This window comes from Drosophila eugracilis, unplaced genomic scaffold, assembly GCF_018153835.1.
Source record: "Drosophila eugracilis isolate 14026-0451.02 unplaced genomic scaffold, ASM1815383v1 contig_2147, whole genome shotgun sequence".
NCBI classification, from domain to species: Eukaryota; Metazoa; Arthropoda; class Insecta; order Diptera; family Drosophilidae; genus Drosophila; species Drosophila eugracilis.
Window position 1 is genome coordinate 635,575 of NW_024573030.1, and position 13,801 is coordinate 649,375.

Sequence of the window (13,801 nt, forward strand, 5' to 3'; positions counted from 1 at the left end):
GAACCATTGAGCTATTTGAGCATCCAAGCCAAGCCAACCAACTCAGCCGACTGTGTGTGAACGAAATCAATCCCCCCATCTAATATTTTGAAAATTTCACATTCCTTTGCTATCTACTTTAACGCCCTTTTCTCTGTTCTATCGCTCCATGTCTTGGTCTGCTCTTTTTCGCACTCTCTAGCCGATCTGGACAAACATGAAAAGGAGCTGCATCCGTTGGACAAACTGAAGCTGGCCTCCAATCACTATCTGAACAATAACAACAGCAACTGCATTAACAATAATAGCACGAAACTGAGCGGCACCACAACGATGCCGATTATCAAATCGGAATATAGTCCCGTAGCCAGTATCAAATCGGAGTATAATAAGAGCCCCATGCACTCGTATCTCTCGGGGGATGCGGCAGCGCCCGCTCCCGCCGCACCATCTTCAGCGGCCTCCTCTCAAGCGCCGCGTTCTGGTTCGGCAAGCGGTACAACTGCCTCGAATGGTGAGAACAACCTGCATGCACCGCATCTGAGTCGCTTTGTGGGTCTGCAAAGTCCGCCGCATCAGCCACATCTCAATCCTCATGGCCATCACCAGCAGCAACAGCAACAGCAACAACAGCAGCAGCAGCAACAACAACAACAGCAGCAGCAGCAGCAGCAGCAACAACAGCAGCAGCAACATACATTGCATCAGCAGAGAGGACCGTTCATAGAAGGCAACGATGTGCCTGATCCTTCAGCCACTTATCACTCGGAACACCAGCAACAGCAACAGCAGCAGCAACAGGCCGACGAGCGGCAACAGCAATATGAACAAATGCGCTATGCTCAAAGCCATGTAAGTGTCGGACCAAGCGGCGAACTAATGGCACCCAACGGAGGTGAACTGTCGCCTGGTACGGCGAGAAGCGCCTATGAAGCACATCCTGGACATCCGCATCCACATCCCGGACATCCACATCCACATCCGCCCGTCTCGCTGAGTTCCCTCAGCTCGCCAGCCTTTACGGTAGATGCAGTAACGGCGGCCAGCGGAGCTGGTTTCGAGCGTTACGATCCCAGCGGCGTCTGTTGTCCCAGCAACGGTCAAAGGGCAACAGCAGCAACGGCGGCGACGGCAGCAGGTGCTTCTGCGGCAGCGGCTGCTTATCATTATCTGCCCCAAACCACCGATGAGATGCAGGCCCAACAGCAGAAATATCTTCAGGAGCAGCAACTCATGCTGGCCAAGGCGGAGCACGATGAGTTGGCCAATGGCGGGCAGCCTTTATATCCTCGGCCCATGTATCATTATGATCCCACAATGGGGCCACTGCCGCCGGGCTTTTCGGCTATTAATCTATCGGTTAAAATGGCCGCTGCTCAAGCAGCAGCTGCAGCAGCCGCCTACCAAAATCAACAGCAGCAGCAGCAACAACAACAGCAGCAGCAGCAACAGCAACAGCAGCAGCAGCAACACCACCAGCAGCAACAACAACAGCAGCAGCAACAACAGCACGGCAAACAGAGCAGCTCACCCGCACCCAATGTGGGCGGTGTGCCGGCGGTGGATCTAAGTGGTTCCACCTCGGTTACGAGCAGCAGTCCGCACGGTTTCAATTCGCCAGCCTCGCACAACCAGTATACCGCCCAGCGGATGGGCAACGGCAGTCCGCAGCCAGGAGCCAGTCCAAACATAGCCAGTCCCCAGGTTCCCAGTCCTCAGGGACAAACGTTGGACCTTAGCGTCACCCGTTTACCCCACAGGTGAGTCATTAATAATCCTTATGAACCATATTAATATTCATATATCATATCATTTCTCCTGTATTTTTGTAAAACATATTTTAAAATATCATTACTTTGACTTCTTTTATATCCGCAGCATTATTACGAGTCCACAGTACGGCGCCGATGGCCTGGTGGTGGGTCATGCTCAGGGCTTTGTGAGTGGAGCGACAGGACCTCTGGGTCCAGGCAATGGTGGTCCACCGAGATCACCGCAAATGGAACCGGTTGACTTTAGCGGGCCTCCACGACCTCTGGGCTTTGGATTGGTGGGCCACATCAGCGGTCCGCGTCCCTATAGCCGCGAATCCACACCGGACAGCGGTGGTTCTCACTATATCGAAACGTATCGTGATCCCAGTGGTAAGTAAATGGGTTAAACGAGCTTAAGAGTTCATCTGTAAAATTGGCAGTTATGAGTTTTAAAATCAAACATAAAAGTAGCTAAATTTAGAACCATCTATCATTACAGGTTACTCACCACATCCCGGCTATGGAATGGTGGTGCAGTCAGACTATCCGCCAGCAGGATACCACGGCTACGGTCCGGCTGCGTATCAATGCAGTAATCCGTATGCCACTGCCGTCGGTCCTGGTGGGTATCCCACGCCCGTTTCCGGCGGATATTCGCCCAGTCCGGCCACCTGCTACTCGATGCCACCGCCACAACACATACCGCAGCACGACAAGTCCAAGGACGGGTAAGTGTGCTCGAAGACAGTCTCTTTCCCAGGGTGGTCAATGATTCATACAATAATTGGACAAAAATTGTTATGGCCATCACATTCTTCTTCCCGCAATCCATCTCTGTCAAAAGAGACGTGTCTCAGCAACACCTGGAGGTTTTAACCTTTTAGTGCCTTAAAATACTAATCGAAATCTGTAACTTGTTTGTTATAACCCACTTGTAACTGACTAATTGGTTAGATCTATCTATGAATCTTTACCTTAAACCTAAAGCGTAAGCTTAAGTTTGAAATAGTTTGATACTTTAAAGTCCCACGACTTTATGGATTCGCAGTCTTAGTTGTCAAAGAAAATGCAGTGCCTTGTTTAGAGCTTTGACTCCTTCACGGCGGTCCTCCTGTGTGGACACTAAAGCCCAGGGTCGAGAAACTTTAATATTTATGATTACGACTGAAAGTGGCCGCAGAGCAGTCGTAAAACCAGCCCAGCCCAGCTCTGCCTGCCACCCCATGATTAAATGAAACTTTAAAACCGAAAGTTTCAAGTCCAAAGTCTTAGCCGCACGAACAGACACAGACATATGGAGAGTTCTCTTATCTGTGGGCAGCCACTTGGCCTGATTTTAGTTTTAGCTTTGGGTATGAGTCATTCACTAATCCGGCGACCCATTCTCTTTTTACCAGATTGACGGGCTGCTCGCGCTCGGACCGCAACCATCTGCAATCGCACTCGCAGGAGCTCAAGTGCCCAACGCCCGGATGCGATGGCTCTGGACACGTGACAGGCAACTACTCCTCACATCGCAGCCTCTCTGGCTGTCCAAGAGCCAATAAACCGAAGAGTAAGCCACGCGATGGCCAGGATTCGGAACCCCTACGTTGTCCCATTCCGGGATGCGATGGCTCTGGCCATTCCACCGGCAAGTTCCTCTCCCACAGAAGGTAAGTACTTCAGGTCTTGGTTTTGAATTAATGATGGATGGGACTGTAGCTAATGGTGGCATAACGATTTGTTTTTTTCTTAAGCGCTTCGGGCTGTCCGATTGCCAATCGAAACAAGATGCGTGTCCTGGAAGCCGGCGGCACTGTAGAACAGCACAAGGCCGCTGTGGCAGCTGCCACGGCCATGAAGTTTGATGGTAAGTAAAGTCTGATGATAACCAAGATGAATGTTAAGACGGTGTTTTTAACTTTAATAAATAATATAAAAAATAAAACCCATCAATTTCCAACTATTTTTATAATTTTTTTTAGCCTGCACTACGGTGGGCAGCCAGGGTATCAAGAAGCCCAAGTTCGATGAGGTCACCATGGTCTATCCCAAAGGTTATACAGGTGAGTGCCCCGATCTTAGACGCTTCATCTCGCTCTCCTTTTCTCTCGCTGTCTCTCTCTTGCGTGTTTTTTTTTTTCTGTTATGAACTGGGCCCAAGGCTAATATACCATATATCCCTTCAAGATCGAAAAAAGGGGATTGGGTTATAATGGCCTTGTCATAAAGTTGGCAACGCCCATCAAGAAGAACAATAATAATAATCGGCGGTTTCATTGAAAAAAAAATAGTAATAATAATTTGAAAGACAGCAAAAGATTGTATTCTTCTTCTTTGGTGTTGCACGCTTTTTGTCTTGAAACATTTTCGGTTGGAATTTTGTGTGCGTGTGCTAAAGTCAAACGAAAAAAAAAAGAAAAGAAAGTATCAATAGCAATGAAAAACAAAATACAAATATTCAACAAGAAATAACTTTATTTTTGGTTTTGGTTTCGGAAAATGCAACACAAAAAGAATTTCAAGAAAAAAAAAAAAAATAATAAGAAATCTAACAAATTTTCATTAAGTTTCGAAATCCTTCGAAATCCCTAAACCTCTGACAACACCAACTCCCCCGCAAAACCAACCACTCACTCGAAATATCCTCTGAAAATCCTCCCGATAAACCCGGTACATAACAAGAACCCGTTAATATCCAATAACACACACACACACACACACACACGCAAGCATACCCAAAAATGCATGTGTGTGTGTGTGTGTTTGTGTGTGTGTGTACTTACGAACAAGAGAAACAAAGCAAAGCAAAAGCAACAAAGAAGCTGATCAAAAGAGAAAGAAACAATTAAATTCCTAGTTTTAATTCTAATTTAATTCTATGTTTCTTCTTTTCGTTTCGTTTCATGTCGTTTTTGTTGACGTTTTCTTTTAGATTACGCAACGTTTTGTATCGGTGCCGAGTATCTACTGTAAATAGAAAACGATAACCACTGAATCGCAGTCAAAACAGTCCGAATCGAAACTGAAACTGAAACTGAAACAGAAACTGAAACCACAACCAGCAACCAAAAATAAATGCAATGAAAATCCAAATGCAGCAGAATAATAAACAAACTAAATACAGTAAAGAACCCCTAAAACAAAAACAAAAAGTTAAAAAAAAAGTAACCAATTCAATGTGTCTGTATATAAAAACCGAAAGACAGCAATGCGAACAGACCACAAATTGTCATACCTACAACTCACACAAATCAGAGAATCCAAATATACAAAAAAAATATATAATATATGTACATACAAAAATTGCCAGGGAGTCTGTCGATCAAGGTAAGCCCTAAGAAAAGATGATTAAAGTCCACTTAAAACCACCAATCAATCAACACCACTCATTCACGAACACTTAACACTCATGATGCACACACACTTTGAGTCAAATATTATACTTATTGATCTAATATTACTTCCAATGTAACTAAATTGATTCTGACAAATCAACTTTTGTCTATAATCTGTGATTGTACCACATACTGTGATCAATTGCACTTTACTTAGCCCCTTTCAAAGGGTTTCCACTTCTTAACAACAAAACTTAAGCCTAGTTGTAAACGATGCAGCGGCTTTTGGGGTCTGTCAGGTATTGCATGATTGACGCTAAGGGCTATACCGCTTACAGCTAGGTTTAAGGAGTCCTCATCACTTGTCGTTTCTACTAAATGTGACTCACACCATCCACACACCACACCAACTCACACCAACTCACACTAGTGCCAATTGAGTTGCTAGCACACGCGCACATTGACGAACCGTGGAATGCCAGACGATCCCACAGATCGAAGAAAACAAAAAAAAAAAAAAAAAAAAAAGAGAAAAGACATTACAGCATTATGATCATAGATCGTAGGACCGTACCATCCACTAACGAGCCTCTGCATTGCCCTTCTCTTCACTTGGAACAGGCGGCAGCGGTCTGGATATTGTTATGGGCGGCGTAGGGAGCAGTGTCGGCGTGGGACTTGGTCTTAATGTCGGCATCGGGGTCACCAGTAGCAGTAGCGGCAGTACCGGCGGTAATAATAACACCAGCGGTAGCAGCAACACCGGCATAACCGAAAAGAATCAATCTGGTGGTGGTCCATCATCTGGAGCCGCTGGCAGCGATGATCTTAACACTCTGGAGGCCGAGATATCAGAGCTACAGCGGGAAAATGCACGTGTAGAGTCACAAATGATGCGGCTCAAGTCGGATATCAATGCCATGGAGTCGCAGTTGAGCACCAGCGATCGGGTATGTAGGCTCAGGTTCGTTGACGGCAACAAATTATGAGACCAAGTCCATTTCCCACTAGGCTAAGCGCACGAACTTTGCAGACGATGGTCACACTGAAAGTTTTGCACCTCCCAATTTCCCATAACCGCCCTTCTCCCTTCGCCCTCCGTCCAACGCCCTACGCCCTCCTCCGCCCTTAAAACTTTCGACTCAAACGAGACTTTGAGTGGAGTTCTTTTTGCCCATAGTATCGCTTTTTGTTTTTTTTTTTGAGTTCGGTCTGTCGTCACCTGAGCGAGTTTTGTCTTGGCACTTTTCAAGGACGTCTCTAAAACTCGGCGAAAAAACAATGAACAACAAGTGAAACAAAGTAAAGTAAAGTAAAGTTAAGTAAAGTGAAATAAACTTAGGCTAAAGTTGAGTCGAAAACGAGGGCGCGAACGAAAAGTTTTATCAGCCGCATACGCAGACGTTAAATTGCCTGGGATCTTTTGATTTTTCAAGCCTAACAACTCATATTTCCAAGCACCAAACGAAATAATAATTCAAAAAGAACAGGATCAGATATTGGATACTTTAAGAAAGGTTATAGACAACTGCTAACATCTGCCAAAAGACAAGATTATAGGAAACGGGTAAAGCTTCGCGGCCAAAGAAAGTTGGAAATTAATCTATTATATTTATTTTGAATGACATCCATCATACTATCTTATCGAGAATTACATTTTTTTTTTGTGTAATAAATCCACCCGGAATGCGATGCAATTCACTCTACCCCTGTTGACATCAGCCAATCGGTGACGTTGCATCTTCACTGCATCGGGCGGCGAATCAGAATCGGCGGCGTCAGGGGCAGGAGGCACACACCCCTAAGCCACATACACACACATACACCAGCACCCGCACCCACGTCTGTGTGTGCGCGCTGGTCATGCGCAGGCCATGTTGCAGCCCAACAACGAGGCGCCAACAAATCGCAGGACGGTATTCGATTTGCTCCTAAAAGCCTGGGAAATGGGGCGAAAGCAAAAAAAAATAAGAAATGAGAACAAGTCCACGGCGGGGCAGCAATAACTGTGCTACAAAGGCGCCGGCAGCGACGTCGACGCAGCATTAACCTTTGTGTTTTTGGGGCACCCCCAGGCCCCCAAAAACTCCGAAAAAACTCACTCCCTCTAGCGCCCTGTCTTTCTCGCTCACTTACTCGAGCCTGTATCTTTCTCTTTCTGCCTCCGGTGTTCGTGTTGGCTTCGTTCAGGATTCGTCTCTTTACGTATTTTTTTTTTGTTTTCTTACTTTCACCCAACCCCATTTCCCCATTTTTTTCCACTTCTGTGTGTGATGGCGCGTTCTTATTGGAATTCCAATACACATATGTGGCACATGAGCAGGGGTTTATGTACCCCGGGAAACCACCCCACCCAATCGAGTAAATTGAAAACCAATTCGTGACCATCGTCTGGGCTTCAACACACTAACCACTGGACCACTAACCATCCATATATGTGTTTTTTCGTCTTGTCTTCACATTAGGAGGCTTCTCCATTGAGCGGTCATCAGCAGCAACAGCAGCGTTCCTCGGTGGCTTTGGCCTCGCCCAGCGGTCAATCGCCATTCGCCAGTGTTAGTTCCACCAGTGGCACATCCACGGTCAGTGGAGGGACCACCAATAGCAACAACAACAATAACAACAATAGCACTGGCGGTGGCACTACCAATGTCAACGATCTAAACCACTCGATCAGTAATTTAGCACCCAGTTCTGGCAGCAATCCCAACCAATCCATTGATAGTATAGGAGCCCCACCCAATGCCAATCTGAATAACTATTACGAGAGCCTGAGGAATAATGTGATAACGCTGCTGGAACATGTTCGTCTACCGCCACCGCCACCACCGCCTGGTTCGACCACGCCCAGTTCGTCGGCGGGCTCTGTGGTTCATGGACTGGATAATGTATGTGGTGCTGGTGGTCAGTTGGTGGCCGGAGGATCTCTAGTGAGTGGAGAGCATGCGGCGGCGTATTCCACACTCCTGCCGCCGCCACCGCCACCGTCTTCGGGCGGTGGTTCGGCTGCTGCCGCTGGTGGAGGTATGTATGGTGGTGGAGGTGGTGGTGGGGCTATAGGTGCTGGTCTTCATCAGGGCAGTGGCTCAGGCAACAGTGGTGTTTTAGGATCTAGTGGAGCTGTAGGACCTCCACCAGTGCCACCACATCATCATCCTTATACAGTGCATCATCCCGTCAGCTACGGCCATCCGCATGCCCATCCTCATGCACATCCGCATCCACACGAGCACTTCGACTCGTATATCTCGAAACTTCAATCACTTTGCGTACCACCCGATGTGTATGCCCTGCCGGAGGATACGGAACGACCCGTCTATAACTCGGTGAAGCCTACAATGCACCAGGAATATGGAAAACTCATGCCGACGCCTATTTAAGAACATTGAAAATCAAAAGCCCAAAAGAACACTGATGACCCCCCCCAGGAAAAATGAAAAATAGAGCCAAATCCCGTCCAGGGCTCAGACAAGTGTAAATACTTAAATAAAAAGAAGTGAGAAATAAGATGTTAGAGGTTATTCATAGGCCTGACTTCAAGGCAGACTATAAAAATTACAATTGGGAGAGAGAGTGTCGGGGTAACCCGTGCGATGTGCCCCATTAGTATATATACATAAAACTCTAGTTATTAGGCATGGAAACCTAACCATTTAGTTGGTCGGGACAATGGTAGTCCCAGTCTTAGTATTTAGAACTGTTCCACATCCTAGATCCTAGACGCTTTCGTCGTGTGTTGATAATAGCAACTCTGTAAAAACAAAAACAAGAAAGTTAAACCGAATATAAGTGTGTAATTCGATTATAAATTGCAATTTTTTTTGTCTGTATCAAATACTAAAACTAGAAGTTATAGAAATCGATATATATATATATATATATATATATATAGAAAACCCCAAGTATATATATATATATGTTTAAATGTAGGGCATTTGTTTGGTGTTAATGTCTGGTCAATTTTTTGCATGCGAAACGCAAGAGATTCGCAACTATTTAATAATCCCCAACCAAGTTCCATTCTAGTACCCCTCTAGCCCATATCCCCTGCAGGCTAAGTTTAGTTAAGTGGCAAAGTCGAACACCAAAAGTGGAAAAACTAAGTAAAATACATACAACAAACATATACACATGCAAATATAATCAGTACTAAACTTAGTGGATGTAATCGTAATACTTTTTTTTTGTTTTTTTTTGTGTGTACTTGTAATATTGAAATGTAATAGTAATATCAAGCGAATATCTAAAACTATAATTGATAAGTGTGTGAAAGGAAGTGAGAACATTGGGTTTACGAGGTGTTGGCAATACATACGAGTATAAATAATCGGGAAAACAAAAGAGAGGCGTACATATGCAGAGATTATATCAGTATGTGTGTATATGGATGTCTGCTTTTCTGTAGGATCGTAAGTTTTAATGTTACCCCTTTCACGAAATCGGGCAAGAAACATTAACCCAAACCAAAATCGAGAAAAGTAGATTCAAATTCAGTGCAATACATTCAACCAAATGAGGGCAAAACGGGACAACCGAAATCGTAATAAACTAATTGTATAAGCTTAAGTAAACAAAGTAGTTGAACAAAAAGTCACGTTTTTTTTTTTGTATCGTCATACGTCTAATCTTAAAATTAACTATAACTAAATAAAGAAAGTAAAACGTAGAGCGAAGAAGGCAAAAACCCCCAAAAAACAAAAAAAAACAAAAACCGCAAGGTAATTTAGACGAATTTTAAAAAAATAAAAACCAAATCGAAAAAGTTGAAAACAAAAAAAAATTAAAAGCAAGGAAGCTAAATGAGAGAAGGAAAGGAGTAAAAAAAAAAACAAATAGCAGGCTTAAAAAGAAATCATTGTACTAAATGAAGTAATTACATTACGATGATAAAAAATAATTACACTAAACTAAATATAAATCTAAAATATAAATATATATATATATATATATAATATAATATTGGATTGTATGACAAGAAAAAATTCTGTAATTTACAACCGAAAAATATTTTATGTGATCATTGTCTTTTTTTTTAATATTACAAGAAATAAATAATTCGAATACCAAATAAAGGATATACACAATAATAGAGTAATGGTTTTTCCTTCAAAAAACAGATATCATAAGTTTAAAATCGATATTATTCTTCTTAATTATTTTGCTAACACTTATTTAATCATTAATTTATCATTTTCTGACTCTTTCATTAGCATAAATCAGTGGTAAATTGATTTTTTTTTTTCTTTTTCTTTTTTTTTAGGAGGGGTCTGTGGTAATCGAATGAAAAATGCGCAGCAATTTCTTGACAACGTTTTTAATTTCAATTAGCCCACTGGCACTGACCAAAGGACATCCGGCTGAAAGCTCGCTAAACGATGAAGGATGCTGGTCAACGAGCAGGAGCAGTAGTAGGATGGCCTCCGGTTAGCTGCCACTTGATTTATGTGGCTTCATTAGACATTCCACACATAGCTGGGGTGGGCCAGAAGGGGGGCCAAAGTAACCGGTGGGCTAAGTGATTGCCAAAAACTAAAAGCCGAACACACAATTAGAAGCAAACCGAAACCGAAAAGCGAACTTCAATGAGCGATAAACCAAGGGATGTTGATGTGATGGGTTGGGCTTTTCATGTTGAGGGGAATACCCGTTTCTAGAGAATTTACTAGTTTTCCGATTGACCAGCATGGAATATTTTTGGTTACCACCTCAAGCACTCAAAGTACTCAAAAAAAAAAAAAAAAGCCAAAAGGGTTCACGGGTCCGGTTTTGGTTTGTGTTTGCTCGTGTGAGCCGCAAAAATATTTGCATAGTTACCTTTAATGTGGTTCGGTTCAGGTCGGTTCAGGTCGGTTCAGAGTTCAGAGTTCAGAGTTTGCAGTTCGCAGTCTCGATGCAAAAGTTCTTCAAAAACAAACGAACAAAAGTTTTCTTTGCACAAACATACACACCATCCACAGCAACTCGTATATGCTGGCATGTAATTTAAAATGAAAAATTCTATTCTTTTGACGCAATCACAAACACACACATACGTCAGCGAGCATTGATTTCATTTGCATAAATAAGGAAAAACTCAGATGGCTGGGAGGGAAGGGTGGAAGGTGGTCCCCAAGTGGTTGGAGCAAAGGCGTGAGTTGTGGGTGGATTGGGCTTAAAAATGAGGGTACGAAAAGGAACTCTGTGCGCTTGTAACGTGCGGCAAAAGAAACTATTGCCTACTTTTGAGCGCCAAACCAAAACAATCGCACACTTGCACTGTGGAGCAAAGTTGCTTAAGAAACTTGCTAAGAAATGCTATTCTCAATGGTAAAATTTACAGCAAATTTAACCGTCGAGCTAAACATTTCTTATTAAATATTATAACCTACAAATAGATACCATAGATAGATAGATAGATAGATATAATACCAATTCCCCTTTTTGGATTCTCTTTTAAATTCATTATGCTTTCTAGCACTTCTTTATTAGTATATAACATAACTTTTTCCAATGTCCCATGTTCTGTCACTCCCCCACTTTGCCACCGAACACCCCTTTCTCAAAAACCCCTTTCCCCAAGCCTTGCCCCCTACGCGCTAAGGGCGGCGGCAGTCAAAAATCGCATAAATTAAAAAACTGCACACACTCACGCACAGACATGCGATGGATGGGATGTGGATGATGGTGGTGGGAGGCAATGGCAACCCTTTGTGCCAAACCCCCAACCACCCCCCTTGCCCAGCTGTCGTTCCCCACCAAGGAAGTAATAAAGTATCTCGAAAGTAACTTATTAACCATGCTGACAACGCTGCCAGCGAAGCTCCTGGAGCTCCAGACACACAGCCAGAGTCAGGATACCAGGACATCAGGATGTGTCTGTGTCACACACACACGCACACCTATACATTCGCATACCTCCGGGAGGTGGAGCGTTGTTGGTTAATGGAATGGGCTATGGGTAGTCATGTTTCATGTTTGCTAATTGCAAGTCGATTTTTCATTTCGCATTTCTCTCCAGAGTGTCGTAGTGGACCTGGGATCTCGACACCGACCTCAACCTGAAGCCAAAAACCTGAATCCCCAACCGAACCTGAGGTCCAAAATATGCACAGAGAAAAACGGGGTCTTTAGTGATTATACGATCTTTTCTTTTTAATTTGTTTATACGAGTATGGTTTTTCCTAGAACTGAAAGGGCCTTTTTTTGGTTTCATAATATTTTACGGTTTCATCTGACTGAAAAGATTTCAAAGTGAATTATGTGTGTTGTTATATGATCTATGTATATTTCGGAGAATTAGAACATGTAATTACATTTTATAATTTTTCTTGTCGTGCCATAAAGGCGCTGGACAAGGAACTGATTGAGTCTGTGGAAATTGTTGAGGTTTCCGCTGACCCACTCAACGCCGGATCTGCATCATCCCGGAAGGGACTCACGCAAAAAGGCAAAAATATTTAATTTAAAGCAACATAAAAACAAAGACGACGACAAGGTGGAATGGGTGTTCCCGGCAAATGGTTAATTTAATTACAAATTCTTTGCTTTCTTTTGCATTCGTATTAAATTTTCATGGGGTCCTGACATCAGCTTCCTGTAGGGTAATGTGTGTATGTGCGTGTGTTTCTATACATGTGGTGGTGGGTGTGCGTATGTGTATGCGAGGCACCTGCTGTCATTGCCGTTCTTTGAAACATTTTGGCCGCTTAAATACCCAAGAGACTTGAGAGAAAAGCATCTAGCATGCACACCCTCACACACACACGAATACAGCCATATATGGACACACTGATTGTCCTTTCAATGAAAAATAGCGCTCATTAATGTTGCTCATTAGCAGGACCACGGTTCCTGCTCCTTGACTTTGCCCTGCCAGTGACATTCCCTTACGTGTCTGAGGACCTTACCACCACCATTTACCACCCACTTTTACCGCCCCCCAAACCTTTGGCCATTCAGCAAGTGTCAACTGGCAAATGATTTGCCATTATTTACTAATAAAACTCATCGAGTTTTTGGGACCTCTGCTAATCGAATGTGTGCTCAGCACCACCCAACCACTTTGGCAATCCCCCCCTCCTTCCTCACATAAACCCACTAAGAGGAGGAAGGAGATGTCTTGGCCAAGCAAAGGACTCTTAATTCGAAGCGACTCACACGTTTACGCTGGCAAATGACCTCAATCAACGAGGGGAAGAGATCAGCAGGGGATTGAGATACTTGAGTTATACAACTTTAGATTCTCTTTTAGGGAAAATATATGGAAAATTACCTTAGTTTTATTTCCAAGCTATTTTACAGTTATTAGAAAAGAGAACGATACGAGAGAACAAAAATATGAGAGAAATATTTACAGCAAAAAATATATGAAAAATTAATCTGAGGCAATTTGGAGCGTGGGAAACCTCCGTAACATGGGGTTCCCTCTCCATGAGAATTGCTGACAAAAGAGTCGATCGTCTAGTAAACAAATTGATTTCATTTCTGCCCACATAGCAGCCTAAATATGCATTTAAACAAAAGTATTTCTCCTTTTTTCTTGAGGAGACAGAACTGAGTGTCATATTCATAAAAATAACACCACTTGCCGTTTCCATTTGTTTGATTATATGTTTTGTCCAAATAATGACAATGGTTGACCAGACGTGTGTACGGTAATCTTTCATATCGATTCAATAGATGGCTTCCGGTTCGATTCCGGTGCTTGTCAATCAGCTGAGGTCCCACATGGTTTACCAGTGTCAGGGGTTGAACTTCCCGAACTGTTCG

At 43.4% G+C, this 13,801-nt stretch overlaps 1 protein-coding gene across 9 annotated transcripts in view; it reads left to right on the forward strand.

The window, feature by feature from the left end:
- Positions 1-8,560, forward strand: part of LOC108110387 (DNA N6-methyl adenine demethylase) — a 120,770-nt gene extending 112,210 nt beyond the window's left edge. For 6 of the 9 annotated variants that reach the window (XM_017219430.2, XM_017219433.2, XM_017219424.2 and 3 more), the window contains 8 exons: positions 182-1,739; positions 1,858-2,123; positions 2,233-2,461; positions 3,131-3,388; positions 3,473-3,585; positions 3,701-3,781; positions 5,675-6,003; positions 7,519-8,560. In XM_017219430.2, the coding sequence (XP_017074919.2) occupies positions 313-1,739; positions 1,858-2,123; positions 2,233-2,461; positions 3,131-3,388; positions 3,473-3,585; positions 3,701-3,781; positions 5,675-6,003; positions 7,519-8,433 (3,618 nt within the window). In that variant the 5' untranslated portion in view covers positions 182-312 and the 3' untranslated portion in view covers positions 8,434-8,560. Of the gene's footprint in view, positions 1-181; positions 1,740-1,857; positions 2,124-2,232; positions 2,462-3,130; positions 3,389-3,472; positions 3,586-3,700; positions 3,782-4,650; positions 5,001-5,674; positions 6,018-7,518 lie in introns of those variants that run through there. The other 3 variants (XM_017219429.2, XM_017219432.2, XM_017219428.2) reach the window with 2 other exon arrangements.
- The last annotated feature ends 5,241 nt before the right edge of the window (positions 8,561-13,801 follow it).